We start from the raw sequence: 20,946 nt of genomic DNA on the forward strand, positions 1-20,946 counted from the left end.
CAGTTTGCATATAAAAATGCTACTGATTTTTGTATGTTGATTTTGTATCTTGAAAATTTACCACATTTGTTCATCAGTTCTAATTGTTTTTTGATGGGGTATTTAGATTTTCCCAAACATAAGATTATATCATCTGCAAACAAGAAAAAGTTGATGTCTTCCTTTCCAATTTGGATGCCTTTTATATCTTTCTCTTGTCTGATTGCTCTAGCTAGGACTTCCAGTACTATGTTGAAAAACAGTAGTGAAAGTGGGCATCCTTGTCATGTTCCAGATCTAGGAGGAAAGGCTTTCAGTCTTTCCCCACTTAATATAATACTAGCTGTGAGTTCATCATATATGATTTTTATGATATTGAGTTATATTCGCTCTATACCCAGTTTGTTGAGAATTTTTATGATGAAGAGATGCTGAATTTTATCAAATGCTTTTTCAACATCAATTGAAATGGTCATAGGTGTTTTGTCCTTCATTCTGTTGGTATAATGTATCACATTGACTTATTTGTGTATGTTGAATTTGCCTTGCATCCCAGGGATAAATTCCACTTGGTCATGATGAATGAACTTTTTAATGTGTTATTGAATTCAGTTTGCTGGTATTTTGTTGAGAAATTTTGCATTGATACTTATCAGTGATACCAGCCTATAGGTTTTTTTTCTTTTTTCTTTTTTGATATGTCTTTGTCTATTTTTGGTACCAGGGTAATACTGGCCTCATAGAATGAATTTGGAAGTGCTCCCTCCTTCTCTATTTTTTGAAATAGTTTGAGTAGGATTGGTTTTAGTTCTCTTTTAAATGTTTGGTAGAATTCAGCAGTGAAGCCACTGAGTCTGAGGCTTCTTTTTTTTTCTCTGGATGCCCATTTATTACAGCTTCAATCATACATTATTGATCTGCTTAAGTTTTGAATTTATTCATAGTTCAATCTTGATAGGTTGTATGTGTCTAGAAATTTGTCCATTTCTTCTAGATATTCCAATTTATTGGCACATAGTTGCTCATAGTAGCCACTAATGATCCTTTGAATTTCTGCAGTGTCAGATGTAATGTCTCCTTTTTATGTCTGATTTTGCTTATTTGTGTACTCTGTTTTTTTCTTAGTCTGGCTAAAGATTTGTTCATTTTAACTTAAAAAAAAAACCCTTTTTGTTCTATGGATCTTTTGTACTGTTTTCTTCATTTCATTTATTTCTGCTCTGATTTTATTGTATTTTTCTTCTACTAATTTTGGGTTTGGTTTACTCTTGCTTTTCTAGTTCTTTACGATGCCTCATTAGATTGTTTATTTGAAGTTTTTCTTTTTTTTAATGATTTAGGCACTTATAGCTATGAACTTTCCTCTTAGGATTGCTTTTGCTGTATCCTATAGGTCTTGGTACACTGTGATTCCATTATCATTTGTTTCAAGAAATTTTTCAATTCCCTTCTTAATTTCTTCATTGACCCATGGGTCATTCAGGAGCATTTTTTTTGTGACCTAACATATGGCCTATCCTTGAGAATAATCTATGTGCTGACGAAAAGAATGTGTATTCAACCGTTGGATAAAATGTTTTGTAAATATTAGGTCGCTTTGGTCCACAGTGTAAATTAAATCCAATCTTTGTTGATTTTCTGTCTGGAAGGTCTGTCTAGTGCTGAAAGTGAGGTATTAAAGTCTCCAGCTACTATTGCAGTGAGGCGTATCTCTCTTTCCTTACCTCTCATAATATTTCCTGTATGTAGCTGGGCACTCAAACATTGAGTGCATATGTATTTCAAATTGTTATATCCTCTTGCTGAATTCACCCCTTTATCTTTATATGGTGAACTTATGTCTTCTTACAGTTTTTGTCTTGAAATTTATTTTTTCTGATATGAATATAGCTACTACTGCTCTTTTGTGATTTCCACTGGCATGCAATATGTTTTTCTATCACTGTATTTTCAATCTATGAGTGCCTTTATAGGTGAAGTGTGTTGCTTGTAGGAAACAGGTTATTGCGTATTATTTTTTTAACCATTCAGCCACTCTGTCTTTTGATTAGAGAGGTTAGTCCATTTACATGCAGTGTTACTATTGATAAGTAAGGACTTACTCCTGCCATTTTATTATTTGTTTTCTGGTTGTTTTGTGGTCTATTCTTCCTTCTTTCCTTTCTTCCTGCCTTTCTTTTAGTGACGGTGTTTTTCTCTAGTGACATGGTGTAATTTTCTTTTCATTTTTTTGTGTATCCCTTGTAAGTTTTTTGCTTTGAGGTTACCACGAGGTTTGCAAATACTGGCTTATAACCCATTATTTTAAGCCAGTAACAACGTATCACTGTTTGCAAACAAAACAAACAAGTAAAAAGAAAACTAGTAAAAAATCTACATCTTAACTGTAATCACCTCCTTTTTAACTTTCTGCTGTTTCTATTTATATCTTATTGTACTGTCTATGTCTTTGAATGTTGTTGTAGTTACTATTTTTTATTGGTTCATCATTTAGTCTTTCTACTTAGGATAAGAGTAGTTTATACACCACAGTGTTATAATAATCTGTGTTTTCCTGTGTACTTACTATTACCAATGAGTTTTTTACATTCAGATGATTATTTATTGCTCATTAAAATCCTTTTCTTTCTGATTGCAGTATTCTCATTAGCATTTCTTGTGGGACAGGTCTGGTGTGGATGAAATCCCTCAGCTTTTCTTTGTCTGGGAAGCCTTTATTTCTCCTCATGTTTGAAGGATATTTTCACCAGATATATTACTCTATGGTAAAAGTTTTTTTTCATTGGCACTTTAAATATGTCATACCGCTCTCTCCTGGCCTGTAAAGTTTCCACTGAAAAGTCTGCTGCCAGACGTATTGGAGCTCCTTCGTATGTTATTTGTTTCTCTGTCTTACTGTTTTTAGGATCATTTCTTTATCCTTGAGCTTTGGGAGTTTGATTATTAACTGTCTTGAGGCATCGTTCTTTGGGTTGAATCTGCTTGGTGTTCTATAACCTTCTTGTACTTAAATGTTAATATTTTTCTCTAGGTTTGGGAAGTTCTCTGATATTATCCATTTGAATAAACTTTATACCCCTATCTCTTTCTACCTTATCTTTAAGGCCAAAACTCTTAGATTTGCCCTTTTGAGGCTATTTTCTAAATCTTGTAGGTATGCTTCATTATTCTTTTTTCTTTTGTCTAGTCTGACATATATTTTCAAATAGCCTATCTTAAAGTTTACTAATTCTTTCTTCTGCTAGATCAATTCTACTATTAAAAGACTCATGCTTTCTCCACTATGTCAGTTGCATTTTTCAGCTCCAGAGTTTCTGTTGGATTCTCTTTATTATTTCAATCTCTTTGTTAAATTTATCTGATAGAATTCTGAATTCTTTCTTGGCATTCTTTTTTTTTTTTTTTTTTTTTTTTTACTTTCCTCATAACAGCTATTTTGATTTATCTGTCTGAAAGGTCACATATCTCTGTTTCTCCAGGATTGGTCCCCGGTGCCATATTTGGTTCATTTGGTGAAGTCATATTTTCCTGGATGGTCTTGATACTTGTGGATATTTATCTGTGTCTGGCCATTGAAGAGTTAAGCATTTATTGTAGTTTTTGCAGGCTGGGCTTGTTTGTAACCTGCCTTTATTGGGCAGGCTTTTCCAGGTATTTGAAAGGACTTGCGTATTGTTATCTAGCTGTATCTGCTTTAGGGGACACCCTAAGCCTAGTAATGTAGTTCTTGGAGACTAGTAGAGGTACTGCCTTAATAGTCTTGAACAAGATCTGAAAGAATTCTCTGGATTACCAGGCAGAGACTCTTGTTCTCTTTCCTTACTTTCTCCCAAACAAATGGAGTCTCTCTGTTCTGAGCCACCTGGAGCTGGGGATGAAGTGACATAAGTACCCTGGTGGCCACCACCACTGGAACTGTGCTGAGTCAGACCTGAAGCCAACACAGCACTCGGTCTCACCTATGGCCTGCTATAACCACTCGCTGGTGACTGCCTATGTTTGCTCAAGGCCCTGGGGCTCTACAATTAGCATGTGGCAAAGTGAGCCAGGCCAGTGTCCTTCCTTCCAGGGTGGTGAGATCCCCTAGGGCCTAGGCGGAATCAGAGGTGCCATCCAGGAGCCAGGGACTAGAGTCAAAATCCTTAGAAGTCTGCTTGGTGTTCTATCGTACTACAGCTGAGTTGATACTCAGACCACAAGACACAGTTCTTCCCATTCTTCCCTCTCCTTTCCAAAAGCAGAGGAGTCTCACCACGTGGCCACTGCCACCACAAGCCCACGGGTAGTACTGCCAGTCTACTGCCAGTGTTCCCTTAAGGCCCAAGGTCTCTTAAGTTAGCTTTTGGCGAATGTTGCCTGGCCTAGAACTCACCCTTCAGGGCATTGGGCTCCCTTCTGTCCCTGGGCAGGTCCAGAAATGCTGTCAAAGAGCCAACTCCTGGGATCAGGGACCCCAAGAGCCCTCTTTGTTCTCTACACCTCTGTGGCTGAGCTGGTACCTAAGGTTCAAGACAAAGTCTCCTTTACTTTTCATAGCAGATGATTAATCCTGCCAAGACTGGGTCTTTCCCTTCAAGGTTCCTTTCTTCTTGCCCAGGATGTGTCTAGAAATGTCATACAGGAGCTAGGGTCTGAAAAGAAGGCTTCACAACTATGTCCAGTGCCCTATGCTCCTGTGGCTGAGCTGGTATCCAAGAAGCAAGAAGAAGTTCTGCCCACTCTTCCTCCTCCTCTCCTAAAGTGGGAGGAAGGTATCTCTTACGGATCTGCAAGCTATGCAGCCTGGACTTAGGAAAGGGGTGGCATCAACACTCCCCTAGCACTCCACCCCAGCTGATATTTTAGAGGTCACTTGTTCTCCAAGTCCACTAGCTCTGAGCCCAGTTCAACACAGGACTTGCCTAGGAGTTACAGTCCTTGTGGCCTAGACTACCTTTCAAGTTTATTTAGGGCCCCAGAGCCCTTGAGCCTGAGGTGGTGAGGCTTTCAGGAATTCAAGTTCTGACCACTGGGATGAAAGATTTCCCTCTGGCTAGGGATGGTTTAAATATTCCCTCCGGGCCGGGCACTGTGGCTCACACCGGTAATCCCAGCACTTTGGGAGGCCGAGGTGGGTGGATAACCTGAGGTCAGGAGTTCGAGCCCAGCCTGACCAACATGGTGAAACCTCTTCTCTACTAAAAATACAAAAATTAGCCTGGCATGGTAGCGGGCGCCTGTAATCCCAGCTACTCGGGAGGCTGAGGCACAAGAATCACTTGAACCCAGGAGGCAGAGATTGCGGTGAGCCAAGATCGGGCCATTGCATTCCACCCTGGGTGACATAGCGAGACTCTGTCTCAAAAAAATAAAAAATTTAAATAAATAAATAAATAAATTCCCTCTGTGGGTGGGCATCAGCTGAGTTTGGTCTGGTTTTGCTTTCTTCTATAACAAGCAACACTGAATTTAATGTCTCACAATTGTTGCACTCTCTCTCTCCCAAGCAAACAGATTTTCTCTTCTGTTTTGTGGGGCCACTGCTGGGGAATGGAGGAGTGGTGGTCTCAGTGATTCAAGAGTGTTTTTTCTACCTCTTCAGTACATCTTTCAGCAATATGAAGTTTAAACCAAATACTGTGAGTGCTCACCTGATTTTTGGTTCTTACGAAAGTGCTTTTTGTGTGTAGCAGTGCCCTTGCCAAGGGGACAATCAATGGAGCCTTCTATTCTGCCATCTTGCTCTGCCTCCATCTCCTATATTTAAGCTATATTTTCTTACAAGTTTTAGTTAGAGATTAGACAGATTGATAAATAAAGATAGATGACCCTGTGTTTAATTTTTGAAATGCGTTAGTATCATCAAACCAATATCTAAATTTTGGATAGCATAATGGAAATACTTTCTCTATTATTTAAAAAGAAACACTCAGGAGAAAAAAAATCACATTTGGGGAAATGAATCTGAAATATACACTGTGGGTGAAATGGAAAAATACATAAAGTAAATACAGCATTGTCAATTTTGTCATTTAATTGAATTTTAATATTCTATATGTTACATGTTCTTAACACTGTTGAAAGATAAATGAAAGTGAGAAAAGATACAGTTAACTATGTAACTTGTCATTCAGAAAGGTCTGATCTTCTCTATAGTATAAAATTTCAATTATCTTCAAAGCTATTGGTATAAATCTCAATATTTGCAGTTTATTTCAAATTTTAATGAATTATATATACACACATGAATAAATATACATATATGCTTATGTGTGTATGTATCTTTTAAAGAAAAAAAAATTGCACCTATAATGAAAGGTTGGAGTTTCGATCTGGATTAACGTTCTACTGTGCCACCTAATAGCAGGGTGGACATAGGCAGGAAGTATGTCATTTAAGGCTTGAATTTCTCACTCATAAAATGGGGATACCACAGCCTACTCCTTTTGACCATTCTATTAAATAAGATTTTTTAAATGCATATAAAGAGCTTAGCGTAGTGCCTGGCACAAGATAAATGCTCAATATTATTATTGGAAGCTATTTTATTGTATCACCTCCATCGTTAATTTAAATGAGTTATTACTTTATTAAATGGAAATTTACAAACTAGTAATCATGAAAAAGTATATTTTTTCATATTGAGAAAACATTTTCAGAGTTAAACGCATGTTTGTTGATACAGTAAGAACCCTACAGTCTCTTGACTTGCAGCTCTGCAGTCAACTTCCCAAGATACCCTCACTGTGAGAAGTCTCCGCTGCGGACAGCCAGCGTTCCATCGTGCCCTATCATCCAGCCCACTAGAACAACAGGAGAGTCAAGAGAACGTTTTAGCATATGGCACACTCCACAGAGCATGCATGTCTTCTAAATCATCCTTGCAAACCCGTGGCTGGCCTTCCCATGATGCTTTTTCATCTTAACTAGTTAGTACTGTCTGTAAGGGGATTTGATATTTCTCAACATGTAGCCATTTTCTTTGGTTCTTGTAGCATAGACATGGCAAAAGGAGTAGAGGAAAAGAAGTGTTGAATGAAAGAGTATGCTTACACATTTTTCCACACATTCAAATTGCTTTGCTTTCTAGTTATTTTTTTTCCTACACTGTATTCTGTCCCTTCATTCTCTTCTGACTCAAATGGAAATTTACACACATATTTCTGGCCACAAAAGGAAAAATATTTTTTCTACATTTGAAAACTCAAACGCCAATAAATAGCTGTAGAGGTTAAAACAAACAAACAAACAGCAACGACGACAAAAAAAAAACAGTTTTTTTTCTTTTCCCACCATTGCTCCCCACTATGCTCAATGTGATCCCAAACCTCAGCCTCAAATAAATCCTAAGCACTTTTACATGCTAGAGCAGTCGCATTTTCAAGTATTTAAAAATTCCTGTTTAATTAAAAAAATTTAATCTCACATCCAATTCCATGTTCTCCCATTCCTTCCCAGCACAGACCTGACCCAACAGCTATGATCTGTCTTTTCTTTCTTCTTTCCACTTTATTTCCTACTTTCCAGTGGTGCTCTGGCACTTTCCAGGTCAGACAAGAAGGAGAAAAGCTTCCACTTAGATGGTACAATTTGTGGTTCTCACATGGGTGTTAAATGTTCAACATGATGGCATTTATCCACATGCTGCTGCTTTCTCTTGTGGGGTGTATTGAGGTCTTTGAAGAGATCTTGCCCCCTAGCAGGCAGCCTTATTGGGTGTGATCCTAACAACCCTATTCAAACCTATCTTCATGACCACTTGGTTCACAGTAACCATTTCACATTCCTGGGCTGCCAAAATCTAGAACTATAGGATATTCTCAGGAACTATTATTTATTGTTCTTCATTTAAGTTTCCTCAAGTAGCTCAGTATGAAATTGAGGTATTCTAGAAAACTCTGAAACTCAATACAAGGCATGATACGTAAGGATCTGAACTTCTCTATAGTGGTTGTCTTGCTCCTCTCCTTATTTATCTTGATGAAGAAATAATATCCCCACTTCTCTATTGACAGCTGGGGTTGGAGGGAGAAGCCATAGCAAATCCATCTTCTAAACTGACAACCTTGTTTTAAGACAGCATTACTTGCGCATGTATGTATATGAGTTGGAGGCAGGCAACGAGAAAGAATCATAAAATTGGTTTCCCTAATTCATAGCGAGACCGGTTTTCTTCAGCCATTCTCAATTTAGCATCTGAGATTACATGTGACTCATTCCAAGTTCAGAAAACAGTCGTTTAACTTCCTGTTACAATTTCTTAAGTTGTACATTACCTTCTGATTCCTACAAAGGATCTTGCTCTGTTGACATTTGTATTTTCACAGTTCTTGTCCATGGTGGTGACTTAGAAAATTCCCTTGAGTTCAAAAATTATGGAAGAGACACAATGGAATATTATTATAAGACGGGCTGGATTAGTTTTATCTGGGGGTATGTGAATAGGCTTTGTATATATTTCTTCTTGCCTTTTCTTTCTCCCCATTTTAGCAACAAATCTTATACAAAGATTATTTTACCTATTCTTTGCATTTAGTTCCTTGTGGATCCATATAAACAAAGGGAATATGAGTTGAGATAAATACCATTCATTTTGTACACTCACCTCCTATCTTCTTGACTATTGCTACTTATAAGGAGGTTTATCAATCAGAAAATTCTTACATTTCCTGAAATATCCTAGCAATCTCTTTCACAAATTCAAATAGGTATTTTGCCTAGATTTCCAGATTGAAACAAGCTATGGCAAAACTGAAAGCATAATTCCTTTGGTACTACCAAAACAATATTATTGGAATATCCAAGAAGGATATTCTGTTTCAAGATTGCATGTGTATAGACTCATGCTGAACTTTCAGCACTTCTCATAGAAGACTTCACCACTTCCTCTTTTTCGAATCTAAACAGAAAATAATATTAAGTAATATTTATTGATTATAATTCCAGGTGCTGTGATGAATAATCATGAAAATAACCTTAAGAAGCAGGTATAATTAGTATCTCCATGAGACAATGGAAATACAGGTTAAAAAATATTTTCAGCCAAGCAATTAGAGGGGTAGAACCAGGATTCAAGCCCAGATCTTTCTCACTCTCACTTCTCACTCCTCACTCCCACAAGAAAACCTTTACCATTTGTACATACTACTTTATCTACCCTAATAAGAATTAAAAGCATTATGTAAACTCCTTAGGAAATAACACTGGTTTTTCTGGGCGGGGTGGGGGATGGTGGGCAAGGGGAACTCCTTCAATTTAACTCTTTCTGTAAACTAAGCCTGAGTTAGAATCAATTACTTGAAATATTCCTGTGCTACATACTTCAATTTGAGTAGAAAAAAATATTATTTTTTAAATGTTCCTCTTGACTTCTACCTTTGCTATGTAAACTCCCTCCCTTCTGTCTTTTCGTTCTTCAGCACCTTTCTTTCCAAACCAATTGCCAGACAACCATTAAGCTCCAAAATTACATGGCCTGTCCCAGGTCTCGAAAAAAGCTGTATTTTTTAATGAGTGGGGTAAGCGCTTATTGTAATATAAATTGGAAATTTTTCAGGGAAAAAAAGATTGGTAAATGATTTCATTATATTTTATTTTAGTTAAATGCTAATTAAAGCGTATTATTAGTGTGACTCACTTTGTTCAACCTACTGAGAAGTTCTTTGATATTCTGGTGTGGTTAAACTAAGGTAGTACACTATATTTTGCTCATTCTGTGTTTACAAGGGTGTTTTCAATGTTTAAGAGGAAAAGAGACATGAGTTTATATTTCAACATACCAGGTAAGACTTAAAACAGCTAGGCATTTGTAGCTTGTGGATAAAGTATCAATTACATTATCCACTAATGGGGGAGCTTTGCTCAGAAAGAAATTGAGAAGAATCAGACTTAAACCTACTAGCCATATGTATAAACTTGATTCTCGAAGCTAATATGCTCAAGACATTTATCAGTAGCTGACTGAGGAAGAAGAGTCTAACTGCTTAATCCTGGATTCAAATTTTATTAATTATATTTAAAATATATTTGGTTTTAAAGTAAATATGTATTTCTCTGGACTCAGCGAAAGCATTTATTAGATATTTGATTATATTAATTTTGTGCTTCTAGCAAGAATTATAGAACTTTTACACCATAAGGGCTCCGAAAGATTAAGTCAAATCCCTTCAGATCAGGAATACGTTGTTTTATAAAGGGATATAATTAAAACCAGTGGACTCCATCAGTGCAGAGATAATAACTGTGTGCCACCAACTTGAAAAGAAAATGAATGTACATGGGTTTCACTGATTAGCTGCATGTAATTAGGAAATTTAAGCCAATTGGAATTAGAGTACCCAATTCAAATATTGTGCCCATGACAACAAAACACTGCCTGAGTTGCAGCTATTACAGCCTGAAGTTTTCCGATTATAGTGAATCCGATTATATCTAGTAAACTTTTTTATAATTTGAGTAGCTGTTACTTATACACATATGCTATGAAAACACGGTGATCCATAATGCCTCTCTTGTCAGTTATTGTTCATTAAAATTGGAGGTAAGGTAAGAGAAGGATGATCTTATTTGTTGACATTAAGTTGAAGATGGGCTATCTTGTCTTGAAAATAAATTAGCAGCAGTAAGAAAACCTCAAGGACCTGATTTTAAGTAGTAAAACAAATGTTTTTAAAACTTAGATCATTAGTTGAAATTTGAAATCACATCGAGTACTTTCAAAAAGTGAATTAAATAGAAGGGAATCAAATCGTAGAAGGAAGCCTTCTTTTGCTTTCTTAGTTTCTCAAAACGGAAATTTTCCCCAAAATGTTCACTTTTTAAAAAAATTTTTTACTCAAAGTTAAAACTTTTAAAAATCTAAATTGGTAAATTGTTTTTTAAATAAAAGTATCAATGGACGTGAAACAATACTACCAAAGCTTCAACAGTTTTGATTTCAAATAGTTACTTTGTTTTATTCTATTAATATCTTTTAAATAGGCTTCTAGATGTTCACTAGAGTGCCTAGAGCCTACTCTAAAACTGTAATCTAGAGTTTCTGAGCATCCTTTTTTTTTAGATGATGGTTTAGGGTTGAACAAAGTAGAAAAAGGACCTTCAATGCCTAGTCTTTCCACAGAAACCTATGATCATAGGAATGATGTCCTCACAGAAGAGGATTCAAAGCCCTGAATTTAGAGTACAAATTTAGTACAATTTAACAGACGAAGTACTGGGTCTGGTATACATTACCCATAATGTTATTTAAATGTGAGTTTTCAGAGATAAATATGAAGAGTGTATGTGTGTGTGTATGTGTGTGTATATACATTTTAAAAAACAATAATACTAAGAGCAGCAGTAATGGCATGATATCAATAAATTATTAATATCTTGTATCCACTATTTATTTGACTATGCTTTGATGGTCACAATATTCAGAAGTCTGAGATTAGCCAAAAAGGGAATATTTGAAAATTTGAATCCCTGTCCTTTTACATACACAGTTAAACTAGCTCCATTCTTGTATGTCTTCCCCATAATGCTGACCAGAAAATAAATTTAGACTAATACTACATAACAGTGGTTTTTCAGACATGGTTATAAGGCATACTGATATATCACATTTGTTACATGTGGCAACAACTATGACTACTAATACATAACTCAATAAATGATTTGTTTGCTGTTCATATAAATTAGGTCATATTTACAGTTATTGCTCTAATTGCATCATTTTTCTCAGTTGAATTCCATGTGATTTCTTGAATGAGAGAAAAAAAGGGTATCCAATTCCATGCAATTCTGAGGGAATCCATGAGATGAACTCCACATATGAATAACCCTCAGTATGTATCCAACAGTGAAAGAATAAAGATTGGTAACTGCTGCTGCATAATCCTATATTGGTAGCAGCTGCATGTGCCTGAGCACGAGAATTGTGCTCATGGAGAAAAGGGCCCAAGGATACTGAAAGGTAGACCCTGACAAATAAAGGTTATTTATTTCAATGGAGCCAATTATATATTCACAGGTTTTGCTCACCCTCTTTTCTGGCCCAAGGAGAATTTGTTTTCTTCCTTTCCAGGCGTATATAAATTCCACCTCAGTTTATCTGGTGTATAAAAGGCTGTGTGAATACCTACCAGTAATTAATAAGCTTTCATTCCAAGTAAGTAATATATAGGAGTGAATTTATTGTTTACGAGTATATCAATATCATTTAAAAATGATATGCCGGAATAGAAAGGCAACGCTGAAGTGTAAAATTGCTAATGCAGGCTCATAGCCTGGAAAATGATTTCTTTTAATAGTTTTCTTCATTTAAAAATTCTCCATTTGAAAATGTTCCTTTTCAACTGCAGATTTCGTGGTTTGGTGCAATGAAGGGGAAATTTATTCCTTTGACACATTTATTCTTTTAAAAGTTATTCATTTGAAAAAGTTGCACTGGTTGCCTATAAATTTTGCAGTTTGCAGAGAGATTCATTCTTGCCAGATTTTTTAAAATGTTTATTCATTTAAGTAGTTTCTCACTCCATGGAATTGTTGCTAAGGTTTAAAAAAATAAATACTGAAGCCTCCTGGGGGTTCTGGTAAGGCAGTAATGCTAATCTTGACCTGTGGATTTTTCAGTGGCTCTGCAAGCCCCGGGATAACGAAAAAAGAGTCACATCATTAGCAAAGAGGAGAAAAGTGAGCAATTTTAAGGACAAAATTTACCTAATCATTATTAGATGTTCTTAGCTATAGTATTATTTAGAAATTGCTACCACAGAGCATTTTCAAGAGGTGTGGTGCAATAAGTGGTCATGAAAAAAAAGTATATCAAAATCTGCCACATAGATTTGAAAGCAGGGTGTTTCTGTCACTATGTTTTGTTTTAATCTTTAATATGACCATTCTGACTTCAAACAAACTTTTGACTTATTTCAGGATTTTACCCAAAGTAGGTTGGGAGTTATTATTCTCCTCACTCTCCACCCATTTTTATCCACAGTTCCGAAGACAGCACCCACCAATGTAAGTGGAAGAAGTGGAAGAAGGCATGAGTTAGTCATTGCCTGGGAGGTAAGAAAAACACATCGTCTCACAAATTACTTCACATGTTTGTTTGGCTTAGTGTGATATTTAATTATTTTATGATTAAGCAGTCCACCTGATTCATTTAGAGGCTAAAAACAGTGGGAGGAAGGAATTAACCATTGCTGAATAAATGCCACTTTACCCAAGCTATCTCATTTAACCCATACAACAATCTTATCAGTTGGGATGATTTTCTTCACTTTACAAATCATGAAACTGAGGCACCGTTACATATTTTCCCTAATAAACAGAATTGTGACTTTGATTACAAAATTTGTGTTATTTTATCTATCTCATCATATGCCTCCAAAGTATCATTTGTCAAAGAAAAAGATTGGAGATGAAGGGGGAGGGGGTGTGAAGAGTACATTTATTTTCCATGAAGCCACCTTCCTTTTTTGATGTTAAATAACCTTACTATTAAATGTAACTAGCTCACAGAAATCTGTCTTAGAATATACAGAAATGGAAATGTCTGTTAGAGTAAATAGAGCAACTCCTTGACAATCTCTAAGGATAAGAAAGTGTACAGAGATACCTTTTTCCAGTAAGAATTATTCCATGAGCACATCATCTGTCCTATTTTTTTGTCCATTCCCCCTTTTCTTCGATAAAACTTCATATATTGTTTTTGATGTCTACAGAGGTATTAACTTTCCAATATCTGACCTTCACTGAGACCAGATCTCTCTAAATGGAATTGCCTTTCCATGTAAGCTTCAATATATTGGGCTTTGTCTCTTTTCCACCACTCAATACATGGCTTTTCTTCATATCAAAATTCAAGGAAAAAAACTACTTAACAAATATTTATTGCGTATCTACTGTGTGTGAAGCACTGTGCTAGACAGTGGCTGGTAACTTTTCCACATTGACTGGTCGATCACAATTACTCCTTTCTGTGGTGTGTAGTTGAAGCCCACGTAACCAATTTAAATCTAAGCCATATAGCACAAGAAGCTTCTTGAATACTGTAGTCCAATTTTTTCATGTCAGTAACCATAAAAGCAATTGCAAAGCACACTACAAAAAAGGTTTTAACATTACTACATCTTACTTCTGTGGTCTAAAGCGTTCTGCAGAGCATTACCAGTGACAAGATATTCCCAACCACCAGACCATAGGACAATTTTCCCCAACATGTTAATCCAAAGATCTTCATTTCATATACATGACTAATTGGAGCAAATTTGTTTCACTTCAAAAGTTTTCAATTCTCTTGAGAGTTTTTGTACATTTCAATTGATACAATTTTTCTTCTTTTACCTTTAAAGCTTTTTAACTTTCAAAGAAGTGCCAAAGTGATTGTACTATTTTGGCTTCCAATGTAGTATAAAGATTTGAGATTCTCCCTTTCTCTAGCTATCTATAATTTTTTTTAATTAAGAATTTGGAGAAAGTGGATTTTTAATCAATCATTTTGCTGATAATTAATTACATTTTTCTTCTTTAGCCAGTATCTGAAGAGTTTCAGAATGGGGAAGGCTTCGGCTATATTGTGGCTTTCAGACCCAACGGAACACGTGGCTGGAAGGAAAAAATGGTGACATCCTCAGAAGCTTCCAAATTCATTTATCGAGATGAAAGTGTCCCTCCTCTTACTCCCTTTGAAGTGAAAGTTGGCGTTTATAACAATAAAGGAGATGGGCCTTTTAGTCAAATTGTGGTCATCTGTTCAGCTGAAGGAGGTCAGTTTTTTATTCCTATTATTTTTATTTAACATTTTATTTTGTTATACAAATAATCAGACAATGTTGTACATATATTAGAAAATACAAATAAGGCAAAATAAACTCATTCATAATCTCACTAAACTTTTTGGATATATATTTTCCAAACTTTTTTAAATTTTTTAAATTAAAAGTTGATTATTCCACATATGTTGCTTTATGTTTTTCACACCCTAACAATATATGGCAAACATATATCCATGAAAACAACAATATCAGTAATCCCTGCAGTGTATTCCTTTCTCTGGGTGGACATTAAGCCAATCCTCTTTGGTTTGAAATTTAGATACTTTTATATTTTTCAATATATACGTAAAGTAGATTTAAATAAATGCTTCATTTATGTGACAAATAAATATTTATTTCTAACCCTATGCATAAAGCACTGTACTAATAAAGAAGTTTCAGACAGGGCTTTTTCTTGGAAGCTTTTCAAACACATCATGAAATCCTATGGCAATCTTATGAAATAGACATTATTGCCTCCATTACGTAGAAAGAGAAATTGACTTTCAGAAAAGTTAAAGAACGTGCTAAAGTTTACACTGCTTGTAACTGAGAATTAAATCCAGGTTTGTTTAACCACTAACTCCTTGATTTTTGTATAACATGCTGCCTTTATATGCATGACCATGTTTAATTCACAAGATAGAACTCGTAAGTAGGCAGTACCGAGTAGACAATATACCTATTTTACAGATGAGTAAACTGAAAAATTGTTATACTCAATACATGGTAGCGCTACAGTGGAAACCTAGCTTCCTACATCAAAGATCCTGAGTTGTTTCAAGTTTTAATATAAAAAATGCAATTTTCTGGGTGAGAGAAAGTATAATAATAGATCTAGCCCCCTAAAGTCAGCTTTTCCTTTTAGTCCTTCTTCTGTTCAAATTCAGGATTTCAATTAACCTTAACAAGTGGGGGAAAAAAATGAGAAAAGGAAAAAACAGCCTATGTTGCCTAAATTTACAAATGACTGAGAAAATGTTCCACCAAAGGCAGCATTCACTTTCCCCTCCCAATAAGTGTGGTAAATATTCTTATGCTTCCTCTGTGCCCACATGTAGGACTTGAACAGCTCAAGAGTATTGTTCATAATTAATTATTATATCCCCCCATGAAGCTATGAGCTTCACGGGGGATATAAATATAGTCATGTGAATATTTAAAAACAAAGATAATGTTTGATTTATGGAAGATGTAGTTTTTCAATAGTAAGCTGCCTCGTATTTTTATAATATAGAGCCAAACTTTAAAGCAGAATCAGAAAGTTTATCTTAGCATAAGAATAACCAGGGAAGTGAAGAATCGAGTAATGGCAAGGAACTATAGGTATTCTGATGAGATACCAATTGCACTTAGCATCTCAGATTTCTGATGTATTTTCAGATAAAGTCCATATACCATGTTACTTATGTTATCTAATGTAAAGGTTAAAACCAAATATGAAATTGGAATCTCAAGCCTTAATCTACATCTCAGGAAACAGTCTCAGAGAGGTTAAGTAACATGCTCAAATTCACACCAGTAAGTGACAGTTACAAGAAATGATAGTAAGTGACAGAGCTAGGATTTTAACCAGGTCTATATGACTGGAAAGCACATTTTTTAACTACTACACTATACTGCCTCATCAGCAATGTACACAGCAATGATATTTTCTATTATTTATCACTCAAAAGATCTATTTTGAAATACATGTGTTATTCAGGAAGTGCATATTCCTTTTCCTTTTAAAATATTGGAACCTAATTATCAATTACATAGCACCAAAGGTCGCATGAGAGATTAATTGGAGAAGTTGGTGAACATGCTTTGTATAGTAACAACAGTGCTGCCTTTGAGAAATTCAGCTTTGTAATTTCTTTGTCAACCTTTGCTTTGAAATTAATTTATAGCAGCCGCCATGGGTTTTTTTACACTGTGTTTTCTTAAACTTGAAATGGCTTGCCTTTGGAGATTTCTCTTTCAAGCTAGATAGAAAATATGCATATTTTCTTTTAAAGACACTGAGGTTATTCCTGTAACATATTTCATAGTAATGTAACACTTCATTTATTTTAGTCAACTGAAATATGAAATACATTAGGCAAATTAAATCTGGATAGAGTCCTTTGTTCTGACACTGAAATTCAAGCCTATATTTGGCATTTGCTCACTAATTAAGTTTACAAATTTGGAACTTTATATGTAAATATGAGTAAAGTGTTAGCATCATTAGAGTGTGTAAACCAAGAAAGGCAGGACAAGGGAAAAGAAAAGCATTAACCTGAGTTCAAATCTGATCACACTAACTAGACCATCTTGGGCAGTTTATTCACCTCTCTGAGGCTTAGCTTCCTCCACTTTAAAAATGAAGGTCTCAAAATAGAACATCTCTGGAATCCTATACAGATCTAAAATTAAAACTCTGTCAATTTATTCTATGTTCTAAAACATTATTTTAGCCGGGAGCAGTGGCTTATGCCTATAATCCCAACACATTGGGAGGTTGAGGCAGGAGGATCACCGGAGCCCAGGAATTTGAGGCTGCAGTGGGCTATGGCAATGATGGCTTCATTACATTGCAACCTGAGTGAGAGAGTGAGGCCCTGTCTCAAAAAAAATAGTAATAATAAGTGGATTAAAGTAAAACATTCTTTTTAACAATTGTCCTAATATAGATGGTAATAATAGATCAACTTTTGCTATACAATAAAAAGGGAAAATCAACATCCTTTTTTAGTCACTTCGCAATTTGCTTTACTTAAAAAGGAGGGAGCATTTCAAAAATTAAACCATTTTAAAAAAGAGTAAAGGCCTGAAATAAACTTGTAAAATAATATATTATACTCTTGCCAGTGCAGGTTTCTCCCCTCAATGTCTGTGGATGTTCATACAGCTTCACAGTGTGTCTTTTATCATTATATTCTTGCCCAAGGCCCAACTAATCTGAGCGAAATTGTATTTCTCCAAAAGACAAATCCTGCTTCCTGATTCTTCCATTAACCCAATCCAATTGTTTATCACCTTGAAATCCCTCCACATTCTTAGATACAGTAAAGAACAAGAGGAGTGAGACTGCCTTTCTATTTCTGTTTATGGGCTTAGTTCTTCCTCTTCCTTTCAAGTTTACCAGATACGTGCCTTAAGCACTGTGAAAAAGCCACCTTTTCACAGCTGACACCAAGCTGGGAAGAAAAATGTCAAATGCAGCTACCAGAATTTATGTTATTGGGAGAGAAGCACAGAACAGAAAAACTTACAAGGCACACCTTACAGTACTACTTCTCACCCTATTTCCCAATGGCACATGGATAGTAGATGACATTCATACCCAGAACATGCTTTTATAAGTGTGTATGTGCATTCTCCATTCTATCCCTTTCTTTTCCTCTCAATAAAGCATATCAGAATGCAAATAAAATTACATTATTTTAGACAAAACCTTGGATTCACATGTTTTTCAAAGAAATCATCATTTACAAATGTTGATGCTTGATCAATAAATCACTTGGGATATGACCTTAACTCTCACAACTCTGAGGTTTACTATTGCCCTAGAGTACTGTCAGAAAAAGTTTTAAATGGTTTTTCTGCTAACACCTGTAAGCCTTTGAAACCTTTCAATGTTGCCACAAGAGAAGCAACCCTTAATGACTCTGTCAGTGCCAAGCAGCATCTGACATAAGCCCTGGAAGAAGAGATATTTGCCTGCCAAGATATCCATGTACCCTGTACATGTGTCAAATATCTTTGCCCTTTAACCCAAACAAGGTTTATGTGCATTCCTAATCCTGACTTCAGACCTCTAGGGTATGATATAATTCTATACAACACCCTAATTTTGGAAACAATTCCATTTAAAAAAATAGTGAAGTTTCAAAATAAGTTCTCAATATGCATGGTAAAACTGATAAAAACTAATTTTTTTCCAAAATAAAAAATTAAATTGGCTTTTTCTTCCACATTTCAAGAAATGATGAATACTCAAACATACCCATTTTCCACTTAGTTCTTCTCACCATAACTTCGGAAATGAAAAGAACTGGAGCATTCAATTAAACCTAATAGAAAAACAGAAGAAAAATTGATATAGTTAATTATAGGTTGAAAGATTTATTTACTTGTGATGTGCTTTATCCTTTATCCTTTCTAGTTTTCTTGGCTTTCGCCTTATCTGTAAAAAATGTCCTGCTCATATATTTATTAAACCTAAAAAGCCTGTCCTCATTTGCAGAATATAATATACAATTATCTCATTGCAAGTGGAGCTACCACAGCTCAAATTAAAACCTAACATTCCTAAGGTGTTATTCTCCAGATCCATCCTTAGCTGAAACTGAGCTCAGTGGGATTTATGTGAACTTGAAAATTAATAAATTGACATATTAGTTGTAAAATACAAGAAGTAATTTCCTGTCTTTTCCAGATGATCTATTTGGATTAGTGCCTATAAAAGTTCAACTACAGCTGTCTTCACTGAATTTTAAAATAATGAAAACATACCCTTTCTCTCAAGGAGTTTATTAAAGTCTCTTTTGATTAATGCTGTTGCTCGAAGGGTCTCTTGGGAAGGGATCTCTTGGGAAGTCAGATGTATAATCAATATTACAAGCACATACCCCAATATTACATGAAGAACTCCAGCTGCTAGGTCACTTAATACAAATGTATCATCTAAATTCATGAACATGGTAATGCTGTTCAACATTTTTAATCTAACAGAAACAAACCTATCAATCAGCCTGTCCACTACATATCCCAAGATTACAGTGAAGGAGTTAGATATGGCATAATTAATATCATCACAAGTAACAGAAAAAAAAAAGAGGTTTCCTTCTAAGTCTTTGATTCCACTAGATATAATGCTAGTACGATCTCAGAAATTAGTTCCTGAACTTTTATTAAATTACCCCAGTGTAATAGATGGGAATGACAGTGGCAGAAAACATCCTGTGATTTAGAGATCAAGAGAGTTTTAGAGATGCCTGAATGTGACATGACTGAGGAGGAGCTGTGCAGCTATGGTTCAAAATTACCAAGGAGTCTGTGAAACAGGAATCAAAGGAGTTAATAGTGAGCCTGTGGCAGGGTTAAGTGGGTGATGATGGGGGTCTAGATGGTTTCTGGCAAGATCTAGAAATAGAGAGCCCAAGTGGGGAGCCCAACACAAACATTCTTGAGAGAAGTTAGATGTGGAGGGGCAAAGGGGGAAGAGAGAAATAGAAAAGGAAAAAGCATCAGGTAAGTGTAACGTAGACATAGGCACAGAAGCAGAACAGTGTGGTGCTCAGGGCCTGACTGCCTGTATTCAAATCCTACCTCCACATTTAAGCAGCTGTGGGATCTTAAGTAGCTTAACCTCTCTGCCCCTTGATTTCTTCATCTGAAAAATGCTAGTAGTAGTAATATGGTTGTTGGGAAGATTAAGACATGTAAAGAATTAAGAACAGGGTTTGGAACACAGCAGAGCCTCAATAAATGGCAATTATTAGTATTTTGAGTTATCCCCACATCTATTTTGTCTCTGTTTTGTTTACTTCTAATCTTATTCTATCCATTCCTCTGTCAGTTATTTGGAAGCAATCGGGCAACAAAAGAAGGAACTATCTATGTTTTCTGTAAAACTTATTCTGTGACTCAAAATGGACTCTAGGAGATAAAGAATGAGCCAGCCTCTTTCTTTATGCCAATTTAAAAACAGAGGAAAGAGCATTTGAGACCCAAGTTCTAGCTTTTTCACAGCTAAAAGTAGAGTCTGGATAAATCAACCTCTGTACCTTTTACTTTTCTAATCTGCAAAATGAGAGCATGGATTTAAATCAGGTCCATTACTCCAAAGCACATAGGAGTGAGGTAAGAAATAAAAATAATAAAGTACTCCTTGTGTGAGACAATAGGGAGTGGTAGGAACTCTGGCATATGTAGAAGCACATGCCCAGACTGAGGGAGTCCACCACTAACCCTCATCGGCCAACACTCAAGAATTCAGGCTTCATACTGTCCTCTTTTGACCCCCTGCAAGAGAAGCCAGAAATTCTTATTTTCAAATGTTGGCTTAAATTAATCTAACACATGATGTAGACAAACAAAATATGACTAAAGACCCACTGCCCCTGCATTTGTGACTTTGGAGCCAAGAGACTTCTAGAGTCCTTTCCAGTTGCAAATTTCCATCATTGTTACAATGGGATGCCCAAAGCGAACGGCC

At 35.7% G+C, this 20,946-nt stretch overlaps 1 protein-coding gene across 1 annotated transcript in view; it reads left to right on the forward strand.

The window, feature by feature from the left end:
- The window catches only part of CNTN5 (contactin 5), a 1,372,716-nt gene that overhangs the window by 1,295,855 nt on the left and 55,915 nt on the right, over positions 1-20,946 (forward strand). The window contains exons 19-20 of the mRNA XM_055272872.2: positions 12,938-13,008; positions 14,477-14,711. Of these exons, the coding sequence (XP_055128847.1) occupies positions 12,938-13,008; positions 14,477-14,711 (306 nt within the window). The remainder of the gene's footprint in view (positions 1-12,937; positions 13,009-14,476; positions 14,712-20,946) is intronic.

This window comes from Symphalangus syndactylus, chromosome 3 (assembly GCF_028878055.3).
Source record: "Symphalangus syndactylus isolate Jambi chromosome 3, NHGRI_mSymSyn1-v2.1_pri, whole genome shotgun sequence".
Classification (NCBI taxonomy): Eukaryota; Metazoa; Chordata; class Mammalia; order Primates; family Hylobatidae; genus Symphalangus; species Symphalangus syndactylus.